General features: G+C 43.6%; 1 protein-coding gene across 1 annotated transcript; it reads left to right on the top strand.

The window, feature by feature from the left end:
* The first annotated feature begins 14254 nt into the window (after positions 1 to 14254).
* TM4SF4 (transmembrane 4 L six family member 4) lies at positions 14255 to 19815 on the top strand. Its single transcript, XM_069865290.1, has 4 exons — positions 14255 to 14448; positions 14735 to 14824; positions 17241 to 17374; positions 19524 to 19815. The coding sequence occupies exons 1-4, from the start codon at positions 14275 to 14277 to the stop codon at positions 19798 to 19800; spliced, it is 675 nt and encodes a 224-aa protein (XP_069721391.1). The 5' UTR covers positions 14255 to 14274; the 3' UTR covers positions 19801 to 19815.
* The last annotated feature ends 3401 nt before the right edge of the window (positions 19816 to 23216 follow it).

Here is a 23216-nt window from a genome sequence, read left to right as displayed (position 1 = left end):
AAGGTCCCTTCTAACCCAAACTATTCTATGATTCTATCTTGCTAAGTCTACAAAATACCTGTAAATCTTTCTGTCTGCTTCCAACGCTGCAACATACCTGGATGTTTCAGCTTGTATTACTCAGCACATGGATTTTCCTGCTTTGGAAATAGGAAATTCAGTAGCCTAATAGGTAGCACATTACTCCTCAGAGTCTGTTCTCTGTTGCTCAACTTGGGCACAACTCCCATTGATGTAATTAAAACGTTTCCTCGAGTAAAGGCTTCAAGGATGGGGAGGGGGGCAGCCAGGTGTTTAAAAACAGTGTCTGTGAGCCACACTGTGGAATTCTTTCTAAAAATATTTCTCAACAGGCCATGGGTGTGCCACTGAGACTGACTAATAACTTTTTCCTGTAAGCCCTGGATTAGTCTCAACGCTTGCTCTCGGGAGTAAGAAGCATTATAGGATTACAGGTTGCTGTATCTAACAGGTGGGTGTGCAGAGGATGCTGACCTACCTGCCGAGACAATGCAAACAGTAACATCTTCCACAGCAAGAATACAAACCTTCTCTTTCCCCCGCCAACAATCATTTCATTATATTGTCTCAGTATAAAACAGAGCTACACAAGTTTTCAGAAGCATGAGAAATATTAGGAAGTAGAACTGGGCAAAGATCAACTGTGTAATCAGCAAGAAATTAAGCATGCAACTTTGCTTTTCTGTGCATAATACTCCTCTCTTGTGAGACCTTATCTGGATTATTGTGTCCAGTTCTGGAATCCTCACCATAAGAAGGAGATGGAGCTGTTGGAACAGGTCCAGAGGAGGCTACAAGGATGATCCAGGGGCTGGAGAACCTCCCATACGAGGACAGGCTGAGAGAGAGTGGAGCCAGCATGAGAAGCAAGAAACTACTAACATAACTAACCACGGAGGTGTTGGGGATGAGAGGAAGATTTCTGTGTGAGGTCTACAAGAGTTTCTTGGAGAAGATGGAACTACTCCAGCTTGCTGTTCACACTGAAAGTTGGTTCACGCACCAAACTTCCACAGATTTCAATTTGCCTACTGGGATATTCAGCACCTTGAAATCCAGGTCACTTACTCTCTCGCCAGAATAGAAATTATGGGTGAGAAATTATAGGTGACTAATTTTAGAAATCCACATTTGACAGCATTATCCTTAAACTGAACCTGGTTGCAAAGAAGGAATACAGCCTATATGACAGAAAGTCGGGGAGATTCTAACGTTTACACTAGTTTGTGATGCTTTGTGGGATGGTTTATTAATAAAACACTAAGGAAAAGGGACGAAAACAGTCACACACATCAGTGAATTCCATTTAAAGACAGATAAAAAACTAAGAAAAGCATGCCATTAAAAAATAGGACAAATTCAAAGCGCAGATGTGCTCTGCCTGGGAGCCCCCAGCTCTACCTGGGAGCAGAAGGTGGCTCTGAGCACGTGAGAAAAGATGAAAGCAGAGCTTCACCTGCTCTTCCATTCTGGAGAAATGGCAATTCTCTCCTGTGTACAAACACACATAAAATGGCTTAGCACATTTCAATGATGTTGTCAAATTTATAGGATGAACTCTAGACTCAAATTAAAGAGACGGGTAAGTCAGTAAAAGCAGTAGAATACAAAAATGAAGCTGTGGATAGAGACCTCATTGTGTTAGGATGACACTTCATATAGCAGGTCAGGTGGCTTTGAGTTATTATAGATAATTAAATTGCAAGAGTATACAATACTTTTACTCAAAAAGGCAAGGGTGTGACAGCAGCTGAAACACTTGCGTGAGGTCAGGGTGGTGACAGTCAGAGAAGCTGAGGAGAACCCTCTGCCAGGTCAATTAAGCACAAACTGGAGTGGTATTATTACATATATTGATGATGTTCTAAAAGAAGCCACTTGCTACAACTATAAGGTTTACTGATGTTTGAAATATATTCATATATATTCACCATTAAAAAACCCAAACGTTTTAATTTCCCCTCAAAGAAAAGAGCAAGAAAACTTATGGTTGGACTCGATGATCCGGTGGGTCTCTTCCAACCTGGTTACTCTGTGATTCTATGATTAAATTTGGAAACAGTTATTTGCAGGTGCTCTAAATGATGTAGGGATTACCTACAAATGACTATTTGTTCACAAATATACACCAATAAAAAGCAATTTACACACACAGAGCTTGAAACTATTAGAAGAAACCCTTAGCACCACATACGTAAATCCATTCTTGGTTTCAAAAATCAGTCCAAAAGGGAAACCAGAAACAAGGAGATACCTCTACATTAAGCAAACCAAGGCAGGAGACCTCTCTGCAGTAAGTTTTTGTGTTTTCAAAGCAAACTGCTGTTAACCCACATCTAGCATGAATTTTGTTAAACCCAATGCTGATACGCATTTTAACAGAGAGCAACTCCAACTGTGGAACCTTCCCTACAAGAGGGATGTTGAGGTCCTGAAGCTCATCCAGAGAAGAACAAAAAAGCTGGTGAAGTGTCTGGAGATCAACCCTTACAAGATGCAGCTTAGGGAGCTGGGGGTGTTTAGCCTGGAGAAGAGGAGGCTGAGGGGAGACCTCATCACTCTCTACAACTCCCTGAAAGGAGGTTGTGGAGAGGTGGGTGCTGGGCTCTTGTCTCCAGTGACAGGCGATAGGGCAATGGCCTCAAGCCAGGGGAGGTTCAGATCAGACACTAGGAAAATATTTTTCACCAAAAGGGTCATCAGGCACTGGCAGAGGCTGCCCAGGAAGGTGGTGAAGTCACCACCCCTAGAGGTATTTAAAAGAAAAGTAGATGAGGTGCCTAAGGATATGGTTTAGTGGCAGAGAGGTATGGTTGGACTCAATGATCTCAAAGGTCTTTTCCAGCTTGGTGATTCTATGATGGTGAGTTGAGGTACAATCCATCTGAACTGTGGCATGAGGATGACCTTTCCTAGAGCAGAGAACATCACCCTGTGATTGCCCACCAGCTGAGCAGGGGGTAGGGCAAGCAAAGGGGGCTGCTCATGGATTTTTACCCCAGTCACACCACACAGAGACATTCGGAACAGCAGAAGGGTAGAAAGAGTCTCTTGAGAACACCACAACTTACATATTTCCACCATCAGCACACACGATGGGCTTCACTCCCACCCTCTGGAACAGCAGTGGGAACAAATTGCACTGAACTCATCCAAGGATTTCTCCTGTGAGCAAGAGCTGGGAGCAGCTCAGCACACCCCTGCAGGCACCCGGCTCTCATTGGTATTTCAAAGCAGCTCAATTCCACCAGGGTCAGCAACTTCCTCCTAATGAAGCATCTTGTTAATTAGGCCAGATTCAGACCTCCTGTGCAGAACAAGCCCAGCCAGCGTTGCCTGGTTTGTCTTAAACTCACAGAGACTAAGTGAACATGACTGGGGAAAGTTATCTTAATGAAAATAACCACCCATAATGCATTAAAGTTACTGACTACTGTGTGGAAAAGCCCACCACAGTCTCAAGGTGCAGCTGAATTAAATTGATCTAACTGCAAATTGCTGCTGGGGATTCAGCCCCATCCTCTACTTGCAGCTCTGATTCTTCCCCAACATTGGTCCTGGCATTCCTGCAGCTTTGCTTGGACCAGATCAGAGGACTAACACGGATAAAATCTAGCTCAGTGGTGGAAATGAAACCAAAGTGAACAAACAACTAGTTTTCAGCCAGAAAAGTCCCTTGATCCTCTGCACAGACGAATGAGGATTGTTCCCAATGAGCCAGAGCCGCGTCTCCTCTTCTTGGGTGGGTGGAAGCCTAGGTGGACACAAGCCAGCGGCCAAGCTGCGTGTGTGGCCACAGAGAGGAGCCTGAGCTCTGCTGCTCCTCTCTCTGGGTATTGCACTTGCTGTCCTCTTGTTGACGTGCTAAAAAACATAAAGGGAGAACGAGGAGAAATTGAAGCAGCTTAGCTACCTGTCGAAGAGGTTAAGAGCCTGTAAATCATTGTGGTGCTTCTCCAGATCCCTGTTTCTGCAGCACAGAAGTTGTTTTCTTAGGTACTTCCCCTATAGGTGGCATAAAATCATTTGGCTGGAAAAGACCTGTGAGATCATTAAGTCCAACCGTCCCTGTCCACGACTAAACTAGAACCTTGAGCACCTCATCCACCCATCTGTTAAACCCCTCCAGGGATGGGGACTCCACCACCTCCCTGTGCAGCCTCTGACAGGGACCAAGAAACCTTTCTGTGAAGATTTATTTCCTAATATCTAATCTGAACGTGCTCTGAATCAACTTGAGGTCGTTTCCTCTCCTCTCTCACTCACAGAAGGACTGTGGTTTGTTGAGCAAGCACGGCTATCGGCAAGGGCCAGGGAAGATGCAGGAGAGGCAGAGACCAAGAGCGGGGAAGCAGCAGCAGCAAGCAGCTCAGCTGAGAGGTGCAGCTGAGATGTAGGACATGTAGGGGAAGGACAGCTTAAAAGAAAGACATGAAAAAAGTGGAACATGAAGTCTAAGGGCTGCTGCAGTCCCTTGACCTCAGGGCAACTTCAAAAGGGTCAGCGTATTTTTCATAATGACATACAGGACACTATCGAGGATACGAGGACAGGTGGAGAGAGCTGGGGTTGTTCAGCCTGGAGAAGAGAAGGCTCCAAGAAGACCTTAGAGCAGCTTCCAGTGCTGAAAGGGGCTCCAGGAAAGCTGGGGAGGGGCTGTTTACAAAGGCTTGGAGTGATAGGACGAGGGGCAATGGGGATAAACTGGAGAGGGGCAGATCTAGACTAGACATAAGGAGGAATTTCTTTACCATGAAGGTGGGGAGGACCTGGCCCAGGTTGCCCAGAGCAGGGGTGGCTGCCCCATCCCTGGAGGGGCTCAAGGCCAGGTTGGATGGGGCTTGGAGCCCCTGATCCAGTGGGAGGTGTCCCTGCCCATGGCAGGGGTGGGACTGGATGATCTTTAAGTTCCCTTCCAACCCAAACTATTCTATGAGTCTATGATCGTTTCTAATTTAATTCTTTCCCCTCCTCCCCTAATCAAATTTATTTTTAACTTTTTACTAATCAAGACAAACAAGACCCCAGTCAGGCTTTTGGAATCATGACGTTTGCACTGTTAGGATCCATCAGAGCCTTTACGCAAAGCCAGATGCAGCGGAGGCAGCGGGTCCTTGAGGCCACGCAGTATCCTCTATCCCCGATACCCGATATTAAAGCAGGAGATGCATTATCTCTCAGAACAATATGGGAGTGTTCTGAAAGTAACAGGGTACAGCCTGGTACCACACCATTAAATATTAACACAAGCGATAACGAATCTAGCCAAGGTGAGTCAACTCTGACCACAATTTTAACCATTTACAAAAAAAAAACAAGTTTAACAAATGAAGCCTAAGGACAGAAATTATCCTAAGACATGCTACATTATAGTTTTGAGAGGAAAGGCACGTGGGAGAAAGATCAGAATTTTATTTTGCTGTTTGAAAAAAGAAATAACTTTTGCAACCAACCCTGTGGTTGCAGTTCTTGTGGTTTTATGAAACAACCAAGTCTTGTGCATTCGAACAGGTTTGCTCCCATGCCTTCAGAGAAATAAAACAAAAGCTTAGACCCATACAGGATATATTCCCGAAATAAACTGTGTCCTGGCAAACTTCTCTCTGGGTCTCCTAAGTGCATGGTACCCAACTTCAAATTGGAAGCAGAAGCAGGAGTAAGAGGGTTTTTTATAGAACAAATTGTTACCTAGCTCTGGTCACACTACTAAACACAATAAAGTTTCACAGCAGAAAGAAAGAAAAGTAAAAAACAATGCATTGTTTCCCACAGCTGAGGCCCTGGGTGTGCTTCTAGCATGGATGAACTGCCACTATCAATAGGCTCTCACCCTCAATTACCTATTTATTTTCGCTGACATTTGGTTCTCAGCAACCCTTAACATTACATTCCCTGCACAACAAGGTTAAGTGCCTATATTTATCTGTTCATGATGTGGAAATTTATTGTACTTGCCCACATATTAGTACACAGAGGGGCCCATCGTCCACTCAACTCAGTCTTACGTTTACTGAAATGAAGTTATCCAGGAAGCAGAAAGAGTTGCCATGGAAATAAAACCAATTTAACAGAGGCTGCTGCAAAACCTCCATTAATTAACCTATTTAGGGCAAAACCATTTCTCCTCTCATGAAGTGTAGCTGGTATCATTTCAATGACACAACAAGAAAAACACAGCCGCTCTTCCTTTCTTCTATATTCCAGGTTTAGTGAGAAATACAGCAGCATGTACACTTGCACCACTTTTTTATACTTCATGATAGAATTTAAACTGAAGAGGTGGAAAGGAACTCGCGATTTGCATCCACATTGTGCACACAGGTGAAGGTCCATCTATAAAACTTAGACATCACTTGTTAAACTTCTTTTTTTGTGGTCACGGCTAAACCGTGATGAAACTAAATATAACTTGTTTCTTAAAAAAAAGCAATAAAGATTTTTCTGGCTTGTTTTGAAACAAAAAGATCTGATTTATAAGACAATTTTAACATTTCTTTTCACTTCTGAAATCCAGGCTGTCAAATTCTTTCAGAAAAAATATATTGAGAATGTTTTCAGTGCCTACGCTGACAAAAATGAGATGTTCCATGTCAAATCTCAGGAAATGAAAGAAAATTCTAAGTGTAGAGCATAATAAAAGACAAATGTGTGAAGTAGTTACCGTATTCCCTCATTGTGAAGAATTTCCTCCCTTCATTTGAAGTGAGTAGATGCTGTTACCAGCACTATAATTCTACTCTTACTCTGGCAAAATTGAACAACAAATTGAGAACTACCAGCTGCAAATAGTATGTGACACAAAATGGTTTGTATGTTTTAGATCATCTGGGTGTCTGTTTACAGAGCAACCAATTTGTCGCTGCACCTAATGCAAATTTCATGATTGCCAGGTGATTTGGTGGAGGGTGGGAGAGGAAAAGTGCTCTGAACACAGGAACAGGGCGAGCTTCTCCAACCTGGAACAGCAAAGAAAGAACTGAAGGGGCAAAGAGGGTGGGAGAAGGCGTAGGGGGTGACCCATCCTCCCTCCAGAACTCTAGCCAAGGAATCCAAGCTAAATAGAAACAGTAATAGTCTGATAACAGCAACAGCATGTCACGTCCTTGTCTCCAGGGGCTTTTCTTTGGATAGCACGAGGCTGATAACAAATAGCATACAAGTCACAAAACTCCCAAGATTTCATACCTGTGCAGCTGGTTCACAAAAAGAAGAATACAAACAAAAAGAAGAATACAAATACAGAGGGTTGGTGAGAAATTAGACTTACTCTTGCATGATCCGCCTCATTTTTTAATTTATTTGTTAACTGAGAGATCAATGAACGACAATAACGCAAAGGCAAACTGCTCAGATTCTGCTCCCTGCTAGCAGCGACCAGGGAATAAATTCACTGCAGGTAAAGCCTCAGACACGTAGCCACAGGTTGCCCATGAGGATGAGGTATAAGTGAAAATTAAATGTTTTATTTCTTCTGGAGAAACAAAGAAAAGGTCACAATTGTGAGTTCTAGGCATCCAAAAGCTAAAAACCGAACAGGCTGCTTCGTTTACAGCTTCTTGATTCTTGCTATCAGAGGAGTTCAGGGTGGAAGAAAATACTTTTTGGTCATGAAAAATCTCTCTTTGGAATAGAATTCAAGCAGAGACTAGTTAAATAAACAGCCAAAGAGGAAATTATGTGCAAACATGGACTCTGACCCCATTCTTAACAAATGTTCCCAGTGAAATCGGTCTGGGAGACGGACTAACCAGCTGGAAGCATGTTTATAGTTATGAGTAAGATAAATATGAGGCATTAAGCATCCCAGTCTCACACCAAAAGGATTAAAATGAATGAAGTACAATAATAGCCTTCTTATTGACAATTAAAAGCTGCCCATGAGACATACAGCTTGGAAGAGGTGATCCACAGCAATTCTTAAATTTGAACAAATTCAAAACCGTAACAATCTTTCAAATTTGATCCAAAATGGAAACAGGAATCATCCAGTTCCATTTCCACAGGAGAAACAACCTTTCTTCACTCTGCCTCCCTACACAATCAGGAATTTACAATGCATGATGAGAATAGCCCTCATTCAGACAGGTGATCCTGAGGTAAAACTGAACCTACCTTTACCACCCAGATATTCCAACTATCAATATCATAATGTAAGATTAGCATCTTTTACACCAAAGGAATTCTCTCCTGCAAACCAAAGCCCATTATTTTTCTCTATGACACAGGAACCATTTCCACATAAGGGATTTTAGAACAAAGATGCTTTTAAGGTAGTCACATCCCTTACAGAAAGATGAGTGGGAGAAGCACAAGAGCCAGTGGGGCACGATCGTGTCATTTCCATGGAGCGTGTGAACAATTCACCTGAACATCAGGAATGGAGGATACGAAGCCAACCAGCAGGGATGCAACCAGAGAGAGATGCTTGGTTTGGCTGATGTGCAGCTCACACTTCAGGACCCCAGGAACCCACATAGTGTTGAAGAGCTAGTGTATGGGCAATGTTGTTTATCAGCAACACAAGCAAACAGCAGAAATTAGGAACTAATTCTCCCTTTTTCCCATCTCCTCCGAGTCTAGAAAGAAAGATGAAAGGTATTTTTTCAGAGTAAAAGCAAAGCAGCTCTGCATAAATTTCCACTGCAGGCTTGGTATAGTTCTAACATGCCTTCCAGCCCCCTTCTCTTAAAAACTCTTCCCTGGCATGCTTTGCTTTTCTGTATTCACAGAAATATCAACGTGCACCTTAAAATGCCACCCAGGCCAGATCACATCTGTCACAAGCTCTTATCTGAACAGAAATGTCAGGAAGAGGCAAAGGCCAAACCAGATACTGGGGAAACTGGCCTCGAAGCCAGGAGGGAAGTCCAACATGCAACCTGTATCCACACATTTCACAGAGGAGTGGCTCTGAGCCATTAGGGAAGAGCAGCACGGGCTAAGCCCCTGGACATCTCCTGGATTCATTACATTGATATCAGAGCCACAGGGCTTTCCCATGTTCTCCAAAGGAGATCTTGGGCTAATACGACCCTTCTCTGCAATGAAAACTGGGGCAACACAAAGGGAGACGGCTCATTCTTCTTTGTTCTCTCTTCCAAGTGCAGGAACTTTGTCCACAGTTTCCCAGCCTCCCCCTCAGTGGAACCACACGACACGCAAGGCAATACAACTCTGCATTAAGTGTGTTCAGAGTGATTTTAAGCAGGACATCCCTCCTGTATTTCTTGCTTGAGATCACTCTGTCACTGTATATATGAGGTATATAAACACACACACACATTTATGTGCAGTAGCAGAGGCTTGAACAGACCCAGTTCCAGCTACGCTACTGTAAATCCAATCCAACCCATTGATCTGTAGCAAAATAATCCTTCCTGGCTTAACTGGAGACATGGTCAGTACTTCTCACAGAAGCTTATGAAGCTTCAGATACTCAAACCATGTTTAGGATATGGAAGCAGCTGCACAAATCACAAGAGCAAGAGCTCATGATGTTCGGTCATAACCATTTAAGGAGTTCAGTCATTGACTGATCAAGACACACCTATCTACAATTAAAAATTAATAGATACATTAAAAAACACACTAAGCCCCGTTCATCTACATCAACAAAACCAAAATCAGATCACCAAGAAATCCGCAGCGCCATAAAATTGCAGCTTCTTTTGATAATAGTACTGGTGGTATCTCAGGGGAGTAGCCTACGTACTGTGAAAAGGATGGACAACTCGTGTATGACGCATCCAGGAAAATTCACTTTACTTTTCAGGTTACCATCTATGCTACATCTGGTTCTGCTTCAGGATCACTGCTTACGATTATTGAACTTTCTGGTTTACAGCTACCAGCTCCCTTGCACTGTATAGGTTTATACATAACCACAAGGCATGTAACTGTATTTATATTTATCCTTTGTATTTATCAAACTATCTGTTCCTGTCATTTCTCAGTCTCTACATAGTTTGCAGACCATTGCTTGTCTGTGTTTTAAGAAACGAGGCAAAAAATTGATAACACCACTGCTTACATCCTCCTGAAACTACCAAAGCTATCTGAGAGACTTCCCATTCCTATTATTTCTCCATGGGAAAATACATCATTTCACCTTTCTCTGCACAGTATGGACTCTGTATGACTTAGGACGTGAGGAGAGAAGGAAACACCCTGTCACAGCACGCAAGAAAGGAGTGTCTTCCATCATGACTCCACAATTGCTAGGAAAATGCTGTTGAACAGGACAGGATGACAGAACATTCAAAGACCAGCTCCACCCCAGCCCTTGGAACCTCTGTGGTGGAGTTTTTATTGAAGGACAAGCTGTTGTGGCTAATGCTTGACAATGGGCTCACTGGTCCTCCTCCTAGATAGAGGGCCAGAGCTGGAAAATGCAGGGTGGAACAGAAGGTTCCTCCCTTTGAGAGGAACTGGGCGTGCGAGTCACTCAGTTTTTCCCTGGAAAAAGATTTGAGTCAATCTGAGTTTTGTTTTACAGCTCAGACTGGATGCCTCTTCCCTTAAGTCATCCCTGATGATGATTAATTGTAACTTAAACCCTCACACAAAGGTTGGCAGTAGTTCAAAAAGTCCATCCATAAATAAGAATAATAGTTGAAGAGAGGAGTCTGGCTGGGTTTCTGTGGTTCTGACAATGCTGGTGAGTGGAGTAAAAGGGAAAGAGCAGGGTTGTTGTGAAGCTCAGCTTGAAAGCCTGGCAAAAGCCTGGTAGAAGCATCTATCTTGGAGCCACTTGCGGTAAATCAGGATGGCAGGGTGCTGGATGCATTACAATTTAAATCTTTTCCCCTTACTACAAGCTAGGATTCACAAGTGCAAAAAAAACACATTCTAGACTGATAAAGAAGAGGAAAAGAAAGCCAAATATAATTTACGTTCCAGCTACAGCAATTATTTTCCCTATGCCTGTTACTGGGTTGTTATGCTATAACTGGGAGCCAACTCGCAGATGCTCTCTATGCACTGGGAACATCATGAGACCCCATTTAACACATCAGGTGAAGCACAGAGAGTTTTCAAGAATCATTGAATCACCAGGTTGGAAAAGACCCACCAGATCATCATGTTGCATTATATACAAACTTGAGAAGCCACTCAAAATTTGTCTTACTATATACCTGAATAAAAAAAAAAACGCTTTTTACAAAGTGCAATAGTGTGATTTTCTGAGGAATCACAAGTCCGCTCCACAACACAGACATCAGCACTACAGACGTGTTTGTTCTAGGAGTTCTCCTCGGAAAGGAACCATCCTCTGGTCTTCTTAACACACAATAATTTCTTGTCGTTCTTTACTGAATGAGCTTAAGTACATATGATATGAAACATTCTCCTTTTAACCCAAAACTTGTGTGTGTCACCCTAAAATGTAGCATATGCCACATGGAAGATGGAAGTCTATGGAAGATACGATCAGGTTTTGATTCATCTTCATCATACGACAGCATTTCAGCAAAGAGGACTGTTAGAAATAAGAGCATTTCTAACTCATTCTGCTGCAACCCAAGAACTTTGCCAGGTTTGAGGATGTATATCTTTATCAGCCTGTAATGTCTCATCTGGTTTATCTGCTGTTGCAATTAGAGAACCATCTCATGACGTGTAAGAAGAATTTGGACTATGAAAATGCAACTGCAACAGAAATAACTTATCAACTAGTTAATAACCAAAAAAACTTATCTAAACCCAACTGATTTCATCTCCGATATGTACGTATCCAACAGAAAGTTGCCTCCTGCAAGACCTTTCATTCAGGTTCTTGTTAAAGTCAGAATGCCAAATGAGAGCTATTGCCACTGAACCGTGCTTATATGCAAATTTTATACACCCGCAAATGTCATCGTTAGACACAAAAAATTCCACATAATTTACCTGGAGAAGCCCATGTGCTGCAGCTGAATGAATGACACAGGCAGGTCAGATGTGTCGCTAAATGAACGACAAAATGTTCGCCTCTCATCCTCGTGTGTGATTCATAAACGGTGTTTCATGCCAAAGTGCAACGGCACGAAGTCAGCGCCCAGCAGACAGGTCATGAAACAAAAGGATATGACCCCACCAGAGTAAATAAACTCCCACCTATGCGAAGGAGTCGATTCTGCCGCTCTATTCCTCTCTTGTGAGACCTCAACTGGAGCCCTGTGTCCAGGTCTGGAATCCTCAGCATAAGAAGGAGATGGAGCTGTTGGAACGGGTGCAGAGGAGGCTACAAGGATGATCCGAGGGCTGGAGCACCTTCTGCATGAGGACAGGCTGAGAAAGTTGGGGTTGTTCAGCCTGGAGAAGAGAAAGCTCCGAGGAGACCTTAGAGCGACCTTCCAGTGCCTGAAGGGGCTACAAGAAAGCTGGGGAGGGGCTGTTCACAAAGGCTTGGAGTGATGGGACTGGGGGGAATGGGTATAAACTGGAGAGGGGCAGATTTAGACCAGACACAAGGAAGAATTTCTTCATGATGAGAGTGGGGAGGCACTCAAATAAGTTTCCCAGAGCAGGGGTGGCTGCCCCATCCCTGGAGGTGTTCAAGGCCAGGTTGGATGGGGCTTGAAACAGCCTGGTCTAGTGGCATGGGGGTTTGAACCGGATATGCTTTAAGGTCCCTTCCAACCCAAACTATTCTATGCTTCTATCATTCTATCAAAGGAAAATTCTTTAAGAGCAGTTTTGGAGAGTTCATTTTGGTTGGGTTTTTTGTTTGCTCTGCATTTTTATAAAGGCCACCTTAACTGTGTGGAAGAAATTGAGTAGGACTGAACTATGGGTCTGGCGTATTCAGGTGTGAAATGAATCTCTACGTGAACCAGATTGGTTTCTACTGTGGTTCTAGATCAGCTAGGGTGGAAAAGAGATACATTTGTACTTCATGGGATTTTGTGGTTGTACAAGGTAAAATTGTAGATGTTTCTGAGATGCCTGTCTTTGAGGATTCAGCAGAGATCCACTACAGGGATCAAAACAAAGCCCCAAGCATCTTTAAAAGAAGGCTTATTTCAAATTGGAATGAAAATTTTTTGAGCTTTACCCTTTGAGCAAAGTGGAAAATTGTTCATCTCAAAATAGGTGGAATTCCCAGGTCCACACAGGTATGGCGACGGAATTGCATCTATCACTGTTTGTTAAGAAGGAAGATTGGTGCAAAAATCAGCCTAACACAAGTTTTGCAGGGTAACATATGAAGTCAAAACAGGAATGTATCCAGTATCTGTGAAAGAGCTGCAGAGCCTGCATCACAAGAGGTATTTCCTTGAATTCCATGTTGCATGCTAAGCCTGCGAGGCTCTGCTTGAGCTCTGGAGTCTGCCTGCCACATGCAGCACAGATGAAGTGCTAGGCTTTATGGAACACATGATTCTTAGAGAACAGAAAATAACATTAGGAGCAAGTCCACTGAAACTTTGATAATTCGCTTTGATTGAGAGATACCAGCCGCAAAGTCCTGCTTCCAGAGCAATCCAGTACCCGTCGCAAACCGATGCATTTTCTGAGGGCTTCAAAATAATGAATCATAGAATCATAGAATAATTTGGGTTGGGAGAGACCTTAATGATCATCCAGTTCCACACCCCCTGCCACGGGCAGGGACACCTCCCACTGGATCAGGGGCTCCAAGCCCCATCCAACCTGGCCTTGAACCCCTCCAGGGATGGGGCAGCCACAGCTTCCCTGGGAAACCTCTTCCAGCACCTCCCCACTCTCATGGTGAAGAAATTCTCGACCTGCTTGACTTTCCCAAAGAAAATAAAATTCATTAGAATTTTCTGTCACGCACAAGTGTTACTAACACCAGCTGATTTGTTACGTGCTCTCATGTCAGTCCTTACAAAGAAGTGTTTTGTAGTGTGAAGGACTGTGTGTTGTGAAAACCATGATCTAGAAACTAAGGCGGCTACCTACCCCTGACCCGAGCCCAGATAATGAAGTGGCTCATCCGCATGAGTAAAATATTAACAGGGGTTATTGGTTGTCATAGTAAAATGAGGCTGCACTGAACGTAATTTCATTTACGGACTCTCAGAAAATCGACATCACGGCTGCGAACGTATAAATAAAACCGGCGCGCTGCCCTTCTGATAGACCACAGCAACATCTCCGAAGGGAGCATTCAACACGCTCGGCTCCTCTAAAGGCACAGCAGAAACTGGATTTCATAAAGCACTCCGAGAAGCTCCCTTTTTTAAGCAGTTCTGAGAACAACTGAGAGATTTTTTTCCTCTGCGTTTGTCATTTCTTTACAAAACCATGTGCACGGGAGGCTGTGCCAAGTGCCTGGGAACCACTCTTCTCCCCCTTGCCGTGCTCTGCACCCTCGCTAACATCTTGTTATTTTTCCCTGGAGGAAAAGTGGTTGACGACCATCTACACATTACAGATGAGGTTTGGTACTTCGCAGGGATCTTGGGATCTGGTGTAGCGGTGAGTATAGAAATTCAGACATTCCCACCTTTCCCCCCAGCCCAATCCACGACTTTGCATGGTTGAATTCCCTCTGTACCTCAAAGGCAGGTTCCAACACTGCAAATTCTCCTTTGATAAACAAATCATCCAACAGTTTTCATAGAATGGGTTGGGTTGGAAGGGACCTCGAAGATCATCCAGCTGCAACCTTAGTGATAAGGGGGGGTGGAACAGGACTATTGCATTTAAAAGCAGATGTAACTGGAATTGATCCCAATTCAAACTGTATTTCTGTTGTTGGTAGATGTTGTTCCCTGCCTTGGTATTTTTGGGCCTTAAGAACAATGATTGCTGTGGATGCTGTGGGAATGAGAGCTGTGGAAAGAGGTTTGCGGTAAGTGAGAGCAATCATGGAAAAAAGGAAAAGCTAAATTATTCCTGATATGATATATATGTATGTTCTGCTCAAGGCACTGAGACCAGACAGATGCTGATTGCCTGAGAGCTGGAAGGTAGAAAAAACTGGCTGCATTACTGGTTTTACGCCTTTGATGTCATAACGGGTGCCAGATCTGCACCGCCTCGCTGTATTTTGCCATCACAAGTTACTTACAGCCGCTATCACAATTAATACTATTTTCTGAAAGATCTGCACTCTGTTTTGCAGAGCAGAACAGTTCTCTCTTCACTTTTTTTTTAAAAAAAATTATTTAAAAAAAATTATTTAAAAAAAATCTGGTGGGTGAGCACAACATTGCCCACTGACTGCAGACCCACACGATGGGCTGTGAGTATCTCACTAGGTTCATAGGAAATTTCAGGTTGGAAGAGACCTCAGGAGGTCGCCTAATCCAACCACCTGCTTAAAGCTGGGTAGATCAGGCTCTGCTTTGAATTTATAGCTTCCTTTCACACTGGAAGTGAAAAGTTTCATGTAGAAACCTTCAGAGACTAGTAAATATTCCAAGCATTTTAGTTTAAAAATGAGATTAGAGAAAAAATAGATGCATTTCTACTAGGAAAGTCTGTTGTTTTCAAAGAAATAGTTTGGCTCAAGTGGATCATTCAACTGTTTTTTACAAAGGAACATGTTTTCAATTGAAAAAGAAAAAAAGGAAAAATCAGATAGGGCAAAGAATTATGGCTGTGAGGTTAACAAGGAGCCTTCCCTAAACCCCCCTCTCTTTGATGCTTTCTTCATGCAATCCCCACAAAGCAGGTAGAACTTCGAGAGGCAGGAAATGGATCCACATATTTGTCATTACCCCACCACACTGTCAATTTTCTGTTAGCACTGGGCACATCTCAGTGTAGTTTTGAGGACCACGAGTAGCTCAGCAAGGACCCAGTGAGAACCGCTTCGCTGCTGTGCAAAGGCAGCGGCACGGAGCGCGTGGTGGTCCCGGTGGAAGGCTCAGCCCTTTCTGCAGGGGGTGTCCAGACAGTGACCACCGTCCTGCAGCTCAGAACCTCACCAACTCATGTTAGACTGCAGCTCACTGAGATGCTGGGAGTATCAAGGCAGTCGCAAGTCCCAAGTACATAGAATCAGAGAATCACTAGGTTGGAAAAGAGCTTAGATCATCGTGTCCAACCATTCCTATCTGCCACTAAACCACGTCCAAGATGGTGCTACAAGAGTCCTGCTGGCCTTACTGGGAAAAGAATTTGTTCTGACCTGCTGGCATGACTGGGAACTGAATTTTTCTTGTCTCTTATTACATTGTCTATTACATAAAGATAACATTTAAGTTAGCCCCATCACATATATCAACACAAAAATGCATGTCAATACTCCAAGCAAGAGTCTCATGAATAAAAGCTCACAGACCTGAACATACACAGTTTTTCCCCCTCCACTTATATAATTTTAATCAAAAAAATACAGTACTTCTACGTACAAACCATTATGGCTACATGTAATTCAAAATTCAAGCAGGGTATTAGTTTTTGGATTATCATAGAATGGTCTGGGTTGGAAGGGAACTTAAAATCATCTAATTCCACCACCCCTGCCATGGGCAGGGATACCTCCCCCTGGACCAGGCTGTTCAAATCCCCATCCAACCTGGCCTTCAACACCTCCAGGGATGGGGCAGCCACCACTTCCCTGGCTACCCTCATTGTGAAGAATTGCTTCCAAACGTCTAATCTAAATCTTCCCCCCTCCAATTTAAAGCCATCATTTAATTACGTGTCAGTATATGTGAAAATGCTGTAATGGAAAGGCAGAACAATAAAGACATCCTTTCCAATCCACTCCAGTTGCACTGTTAGAGCTAAAGATGGCAAAGACCTTCGAGGAGATAAAGTATACGAATATGAAACCTTAGGGGGAGACTCGGGAAGGAAAAATATAATTACTTGTTCCAAATATGACAAAGATACCGAAGCTAACCTGCAAAGAGTACAGCAGGGTTTTGTTTTTAATGCCTTGAGTGGTCCAAGATGACTTCAGCCCTGCTTATAATCTTGAGACAGATTTCACTTCAGTGAAATCCAGGACCTTGAACAACAACAAGGTCCATCAGATAAATACTGTCCAAAGGGGAGGAGTGCCATCTACTGTGTCCACATTGACCTCTTTCATCTTCAGGCAAACGGTGCTAATTCTCTTATAGCTTCTCAAAAACCAGGGTTGGTATGTGTGCTACATTTATTATATAATTGGAAACGAATGTGTTTCAGCTGTTCAGGATTAGGCTGTTTTGACAATTTGAGCTGAATTGAAGGAATGTACATTCACATTAATAAGGGGCATTTCGTTGTTTGAACAAGAACAAAAATAACATGTTTTTTCTCTTTATCAGATGTTTTCCTCAATAATATTTGCTGCAGTTGGAGTTCTGGGAGCTGGATACTGCTTTGTTTCGTCAGCAGTAGCCATAAACAGAGGCCCTAAATGCTTCACTGGAAAAGAGTGGACTTACCCTTTCCAGGATGGGTAAGACAAAACAATCAGAAAAAAAAAAGTTATACATGTTTTACATTTGTGATATGATTTAACTTCCAAATCAATTGTATAAAAGTGGGAATTAGAGTTTGCCTAAACCACAAAATCTTGTAATAGTCAGCAATGCACAACAACTCTTAACAGGGTACAAGAGCACAGATGTAGAGAATTAGCGAGTACGATCAAAGCTACCGAGTTTCGAAGGAGCAAATAAAGAAAACTTCAGAGCTTTCTAGGTTATGCTTGGGATGATAAGCAGTATACAGGGATGAATTCCACCTAGATCATAGAATCATAGAATAGTTTGGGTTGGAAGGGACCCCAAAGCCCATCCAGTCCCACCCCTGCCATGGGCAGGGACACCTCCCACTGGATCAGGGGCTCCAAGCCCCATCCAACCTGGCCTTGAACCCCTCCAGGGATGGGGCAGCCACACCATTCTCACAGGGAAGAAATTCCTCCTTATATCCAGTCTAAATCTGCCCCTCTCCAGTTTATCCCCATTGCTCCTCAACCTATCACTCCAAGCCTTTGTAAACAGTCCCTCCCCAGCTTTCCTGTAGCCCCTTCAGATGAAGAGCAGTGACATCCTATATTAAAATCTGACAGTATTCAAATAATTAGTCTCAAGGGGTCATTTTGCCTTGGCTATGGAAGTTGTCTGTTCCTCACCCTCCACAGCTCAAACACCTTTGCTGTGGGGTGTATTTATCACTCCCAGAGAGCTGGTGTGAGGAACGTGAAGCCCTAGCAACCCAGTTGCTCAGGGCAGAAGGTCCAACAGAACAAAGGTTATGACGCGTTACCAAGGAGAGCAGGACAGATCGACAAGGGGTGCAGTAAATCCCCTATCACTTGAGAATCTTTAATGCCGTCAAGTGACCTCGCAGCGTTGCATAATACACCACGAATCTATAGTTCAGGTTGAAAAGAAAAAAAAAGAGGTTTGGTGGTGTGTGTTACACATGATTTGTTTATGGGCCAGAGAGGGTAGGAAACCAACGGCTTTGGTCTGATTCTGGGATAACATGGAAAAATTGGCTCTGTCTCAAACACAGTTTTAGTTGCTGTTGAGGAATCGCTTGACAAGAATGAAAACAAAGCAGCATTACGAATATGCAGAGGAAATACAGTGAGCGGTTAAGCAGTTCACAATTAAATCAAAATGTGAGGTAAAAATGATGAAAAATACTTTTACCTAATCCTGCTGTTCTTTAGACGAAGCATCTGGAGCAGCAAAGGTTGTTCTCCTCAGTGGGCAGGAGGTGACCGGTCCTCTAGCATGTGAAGTTTTGATAGGAAAATCAAGTCCATCCATCTTTTATTGTGTTTTGATAACGCACGTGTTTTGTTTTCATTATATGTAATAGAATATATCAAGGCAAATATTTAGGTGTAGACACCCCCCCCCCAAGTCACACATACACCCACCCCATGCTCAGGTTTCAGCCAAGAAGGAGCTACAGAAGGTGCCCAATCCCAAGGAGACCCTGCAGGGGAACCTCTGTGGTGTCTCACATGCTGCCAGACGTAGGCACCGCTTCATTCAGGAAAAAATATTTCACAGAAAGGGTCATTGGGCACTGGTAGAGGCTGCCCAGGGAGGGGGTTGAGTCACCTTCCCTGGAGGGGTTTAAGGGACGGGTGGACAAGGTGCTGAGGGACATGGATTAGTGACTGATGGGAATGGTTGGACTCGGTGATCCAGTGGGTCTCTTCCAACCTGGTGATTCTATGATTCTATGATGATTCTATGATGATTCTATGATTCAGCAAAGAACCAAAACATCAGCAGCAAAAATTCCTTCAACAGAAGACACTGGCATGGACAAACACCTGCTCGGTGTTTGTAAGATCTCTCCTACCCAAAATATCAGAAAATGTTCAGTTATACCTCACACTCACTCACCTCCAATTGTTCCCGTCTGAAGCTTTGTCTTTTCTAATCAGTCGTTTCAACTGATCTAGAAATTCAAAGGAAATCGCATTCTAGATATGTAGCAGCAGTGTGATAACAGGAATTCTTTCTCGCAGTCCTGAAGCTACCAAAGCATCACAACAGCGACAACTTGTCAGCCAGCACAGAGCCCCTCTCTGCAAGCTAATGTCATCTTCTTCAAACTCTTCTTTTCTCCTCCAGGGATTACCTCTCCAACCACACACTGTGGGACACGTGTCAGTCACCTGAAAACATTGTCCCGTGGAACCTGACTCTCTTCTCCTTGCTGCTCATCATGAGTGGGATCCAAGTGGTGCTCTGCGGCATTCAAGTGGTCAACGGCCTCTTCGGAACAATCTGCGGGGACTGCAAATGCTGCGGGTGTTGTGGGGTGAGCAACCGAGGGTTTCCTTTCATTGTTTTGTGTCTAGATGGTCACTACGTATCCACTGAGATAGCTGAGAGTCGGGAAAACTAACCCAGCCTTTGTTCAGTGCCATGATTATGTTTCCTGAGGTACGGCTGAGACCTTACAGAATGGCCAAGGCACTGAAAATACGATCTCAGTTCATATTGATGGTTATTTGACAGATTCCCACGCCTACTGGGAAATAATAAAAACCTTTAAAAGTCAGAAATAGCAGCCACTAAATTACAAGAAAGCTTACTATAAAGCTGGGGAGGGATTTTTTACAAAGGATTGTAGTGATAGGACGAGGGGCAATGGGGATAAACTGGAGAGGGGCAGATTGAGACTAGACGTAAGGAGGAATTTCTTCACAATGAGAGTAGTGAGGCACTGGAACAGGTTTCCCAGGGAAGTTGTGGCTGCCCCATCCCTGGAGGGGTTCAAGGCCAGGTTGGATGGGGTTGGAGTCCCTGATCCAGTGGCAGGTGGTTGGAACTGGATGACCTTTAAGGTCCCTTCCAACCCAAACTATTCAATGATTCTATGAAATTACCTCCATGTTTTCATTCTTCCAGGGTGACGGAACCGTCTAAAGGAGTATTGCAGACAACCCTCCTTATCTTGGGAGGCTCCCTCTTGCACCCGTTCCACAAAGCAGCCCTCAGATGCATCGTCTCTGGCTAAGAAGATGAGAATGAAGGGCACTTCCCCCCACTAATGTTATGAAGCCCTGACTCCCTTTCCAGCCTTCTCAAAAGCCCTTGTCATGGAATAAAATAAGTGAAATAAAACTCTCACATTCCTATTTATTTTTGTAATTTATTTTTGTATCACAAGTCTAACTTCTTTCAAGTCCACGTTTACGTTACGTGGAAAAGTGAGGACTTCTCTCCTCCAGAACTGCTGTGATTAAAATGTTCTCTGTAAAGAGAGTCTCTGTTACAAAAACAGATCAATGAATCTCAGGGTGAGGTCTCTTTTCCTGACTGTGCCTGTCAGGCGGGTGAGTTCAGCCGGGAGGGAGAGGGCCAAAGGACAGGTGAAAACGCCGTAAATCCCTGGTCTGAGGCGTTAGGAGCCATCTCAGACACCACAGAAATCCAGGAGGAAATAAGAGAGATTGGAGAAGTTTGAGGGATTCTGTTTAACTGATCTGCTTCTTTAGAAATACCCAAACCAAATTTTCACAGACCAACTTGCCAGACTGGATGTCTAAAGACTTCTAGTTCATAAATCTATGTGCTACATCTCCTCTTTAAAATTTTCTGACTGAAATAACAATTCTGCGTTCTTTCAGAAAATGCATTTGAAGTACATTGAAGAACTCAAAGCATTCAGAAGCACCAAAAGCCGGTGAGCAATATGCAAAAAATGTTAAATAGCTTGATCTAGGTATCAAGAGTTACATTAATAAAAGCAAAGCAGTGACACAGCGTGCAAGATAATAAAAGAAATTATAAGCCCCCTCTTTAGAAACAGCTGCCTCTCCCATCTGTTCTACCGCATTGCTGGGCAGTTTGAGGGGACCCTTCATTCCACCACCCACTGATGCAACCATCTCACATCTATTCTTTCATCTGGGGTTAGCAGCTGTCCTCCACCTCATCTCCCACTTGTCTTGGTTTATTTATATGAAGCCTTTGGGAATATGGAATGTTTCTCATCAGCGTTCAACGACAGGACGGGGAGCTGCCTAGGGTACAGTTTTGATAAATTAATAAACAGAATGCATGAATCTTTGTGGGAGATGTGGGATGAAAAAATACAATTAAAAACAACGGGTGCCTCATCAGTCAATGCTTCGAAGCTGCCCAGCTACACGGTGATTTCCTAACACAAACTGAGATATAGCAGATAATGAGACACGGCACACACGTTTCATCGATCTGAGCTGCATTTGCACCTTGGCCTTGGGTGTGTTCAACAAGCACAAATGAACTGAAACCAGCCTCTCAGTTGATTTAGCAATTTAAATAAGAGTGTTCCCCGATCCATTCAGTTATGATTAACATCTGAGGCTCTCCCCAAGCATTTAATTTCCAGAGAATCACACTTGGCACACACCAGTGTCAGCTCTGCAGCACCTGGAGATGGCTCTCCGTGTTTTTACTGAGCAAAGTGTCCAGTAAAATCAAGGACAGAGACTAATCACAGGTTCTTTTAATAGTGAAAGGTAACATGGGCCAGTGGTACTCTTGGGAAAGGAGTCAAAGGTAAAAAGAGAGAATCATAGAAACATAGAATAACCAGGTTGGAAGAGACCCACCAGATCATCGAGTCCAACCATTCCCATCAATCACTAAACCGTGTCCCTCAGCGCCTCGTCCACCCGTCCCTTAAACCCCTCCAGGGAAGGGGACTCAACCGCCTCCCTGGGCAGCCTCTGCCAGGGACCAACGACCCTTTCTGTGAAAATGTTTTTCCACAGAAAGGTGATGGCCAAGAGAAGAAGCACAAACAGGGAGAACTGAAAATGTAGAACCTGATCTCAGTAGTCCTGACCAACTGGAACACCGCTCTCAGTTGCAGTGCACACAAATATCAGCTGTAACACAGACACAGACATCCTAGTAGCCTGAGGGGAAAGTATAGTAGCATTTGATAGGAATGGTTGGACTCGATGATTTGATAGGAATGGTTGGACTCAATGATCTGGTGGGTCTCTTCCAACCTGGTTATTCTATGATTCTATGATTTGTAAAACTTCAGAGATATATATGTTACCTGAAATATCATTATTCACCCATGAAAACCAGCTGCTGGGTGACTGGTTTACTGAGGTGCTGCGAGCACAGCAATTTTGCCGTCGCACGGCATCATCTCAGCTGTGTTTACACAGACAGAAACTCACGGGTTATTCCACAACGCAGATGACAAGATGTGGAGCGGGCACCTGTGACTTTGACCCCACGCAATTCAGCTTCGGGCTGGCACAACTGGTGCCCCGCACGGCTCAGCTGTGCACAGTTGGAACTCTTTATTGTCTGTCTCCAATGCACAGGCTGCAACGAGCAGACACATTAACCACGTCGTCGGGGAACGATGCACTATCAAACCCTCAACCCTTTGCGAAAGGTTTGTTTCTAAACTTAGGAAGTAGCAGACATCACTCAGCCAGGAGGGAAGGATGCTTTCTAATCTAGTCTTGAATGCTCATTGCCTCAGTCCAATTTTAATTCCCTCGTCACGGCTTCTACGCCACCCATGGTGTAACCAGCAACCAGGCAAACAACGGCAAACGCTTACGGTTATCCCACTGCAATTTAAGAACTTTCTATTTTTTATATATGTTTCTAAAAGCCTTATATTTCCTTCCCGTTTAAAACCATTTTTGTTGTTATTTCAGGTGTGTGCTTGTGAGTGAAGCTGTAACCATCACTTACAGCTATAATGACTAATAAACTGAAACATAATGGCAAAATAACCCATTTCATGTGCTAAGTGCTAATCATTTAATTCAAAATGTATGCCTTTTACACAAACAG

Source organism: Phaenicophaeus curvirostris, chromosome 10 (assembly GCF_032191515.1).
Source record: "Phaenicophaeus curvirostris isolate KB17595 chromosome 10, BPBGC_Pcur_1.0, whole genome shotgun sequence".
Lineage (NCBI taxonomy): Eukaryota > Metazoa > Chordata > Aves > Cuculiformes > Cuculidae > Phaenicophaeus > Phaenicophaeus curvirostris.
Note: the sequence above shows the minus strand (reverse complement) of the source record. Positions and strands in the feature narration are given on the sequence as shown.

What these genes read in the sequence shown, in the direction of transcription:
- TM4SF4 (XM_069865290.1), top strand. Translation starts at nt 14,275, where the DNA reads ATGTGCACGGGAGGCTGTGCCAAGTGCCTGGGAACCACTCTTCTCCCC. An exon ending in GCTGTGGAAAGAGGTTTGCG is followed by an intron (nt 14,825 to 17,240) that starts GTAAGTGAGAGC and finishes TCTCTTTATCAG; the next exon opens with ATGTTTTCCTCAATAATATT. An exon ending in ACTTACCCTTTCCAGGATGG is followed by an intron (nt 17,375 to 19,523) that starts GTAAGACAAAAC and finishes TTTCTCCTCCAG; the next exon opens with GGATTACCTCTCCAACCACA.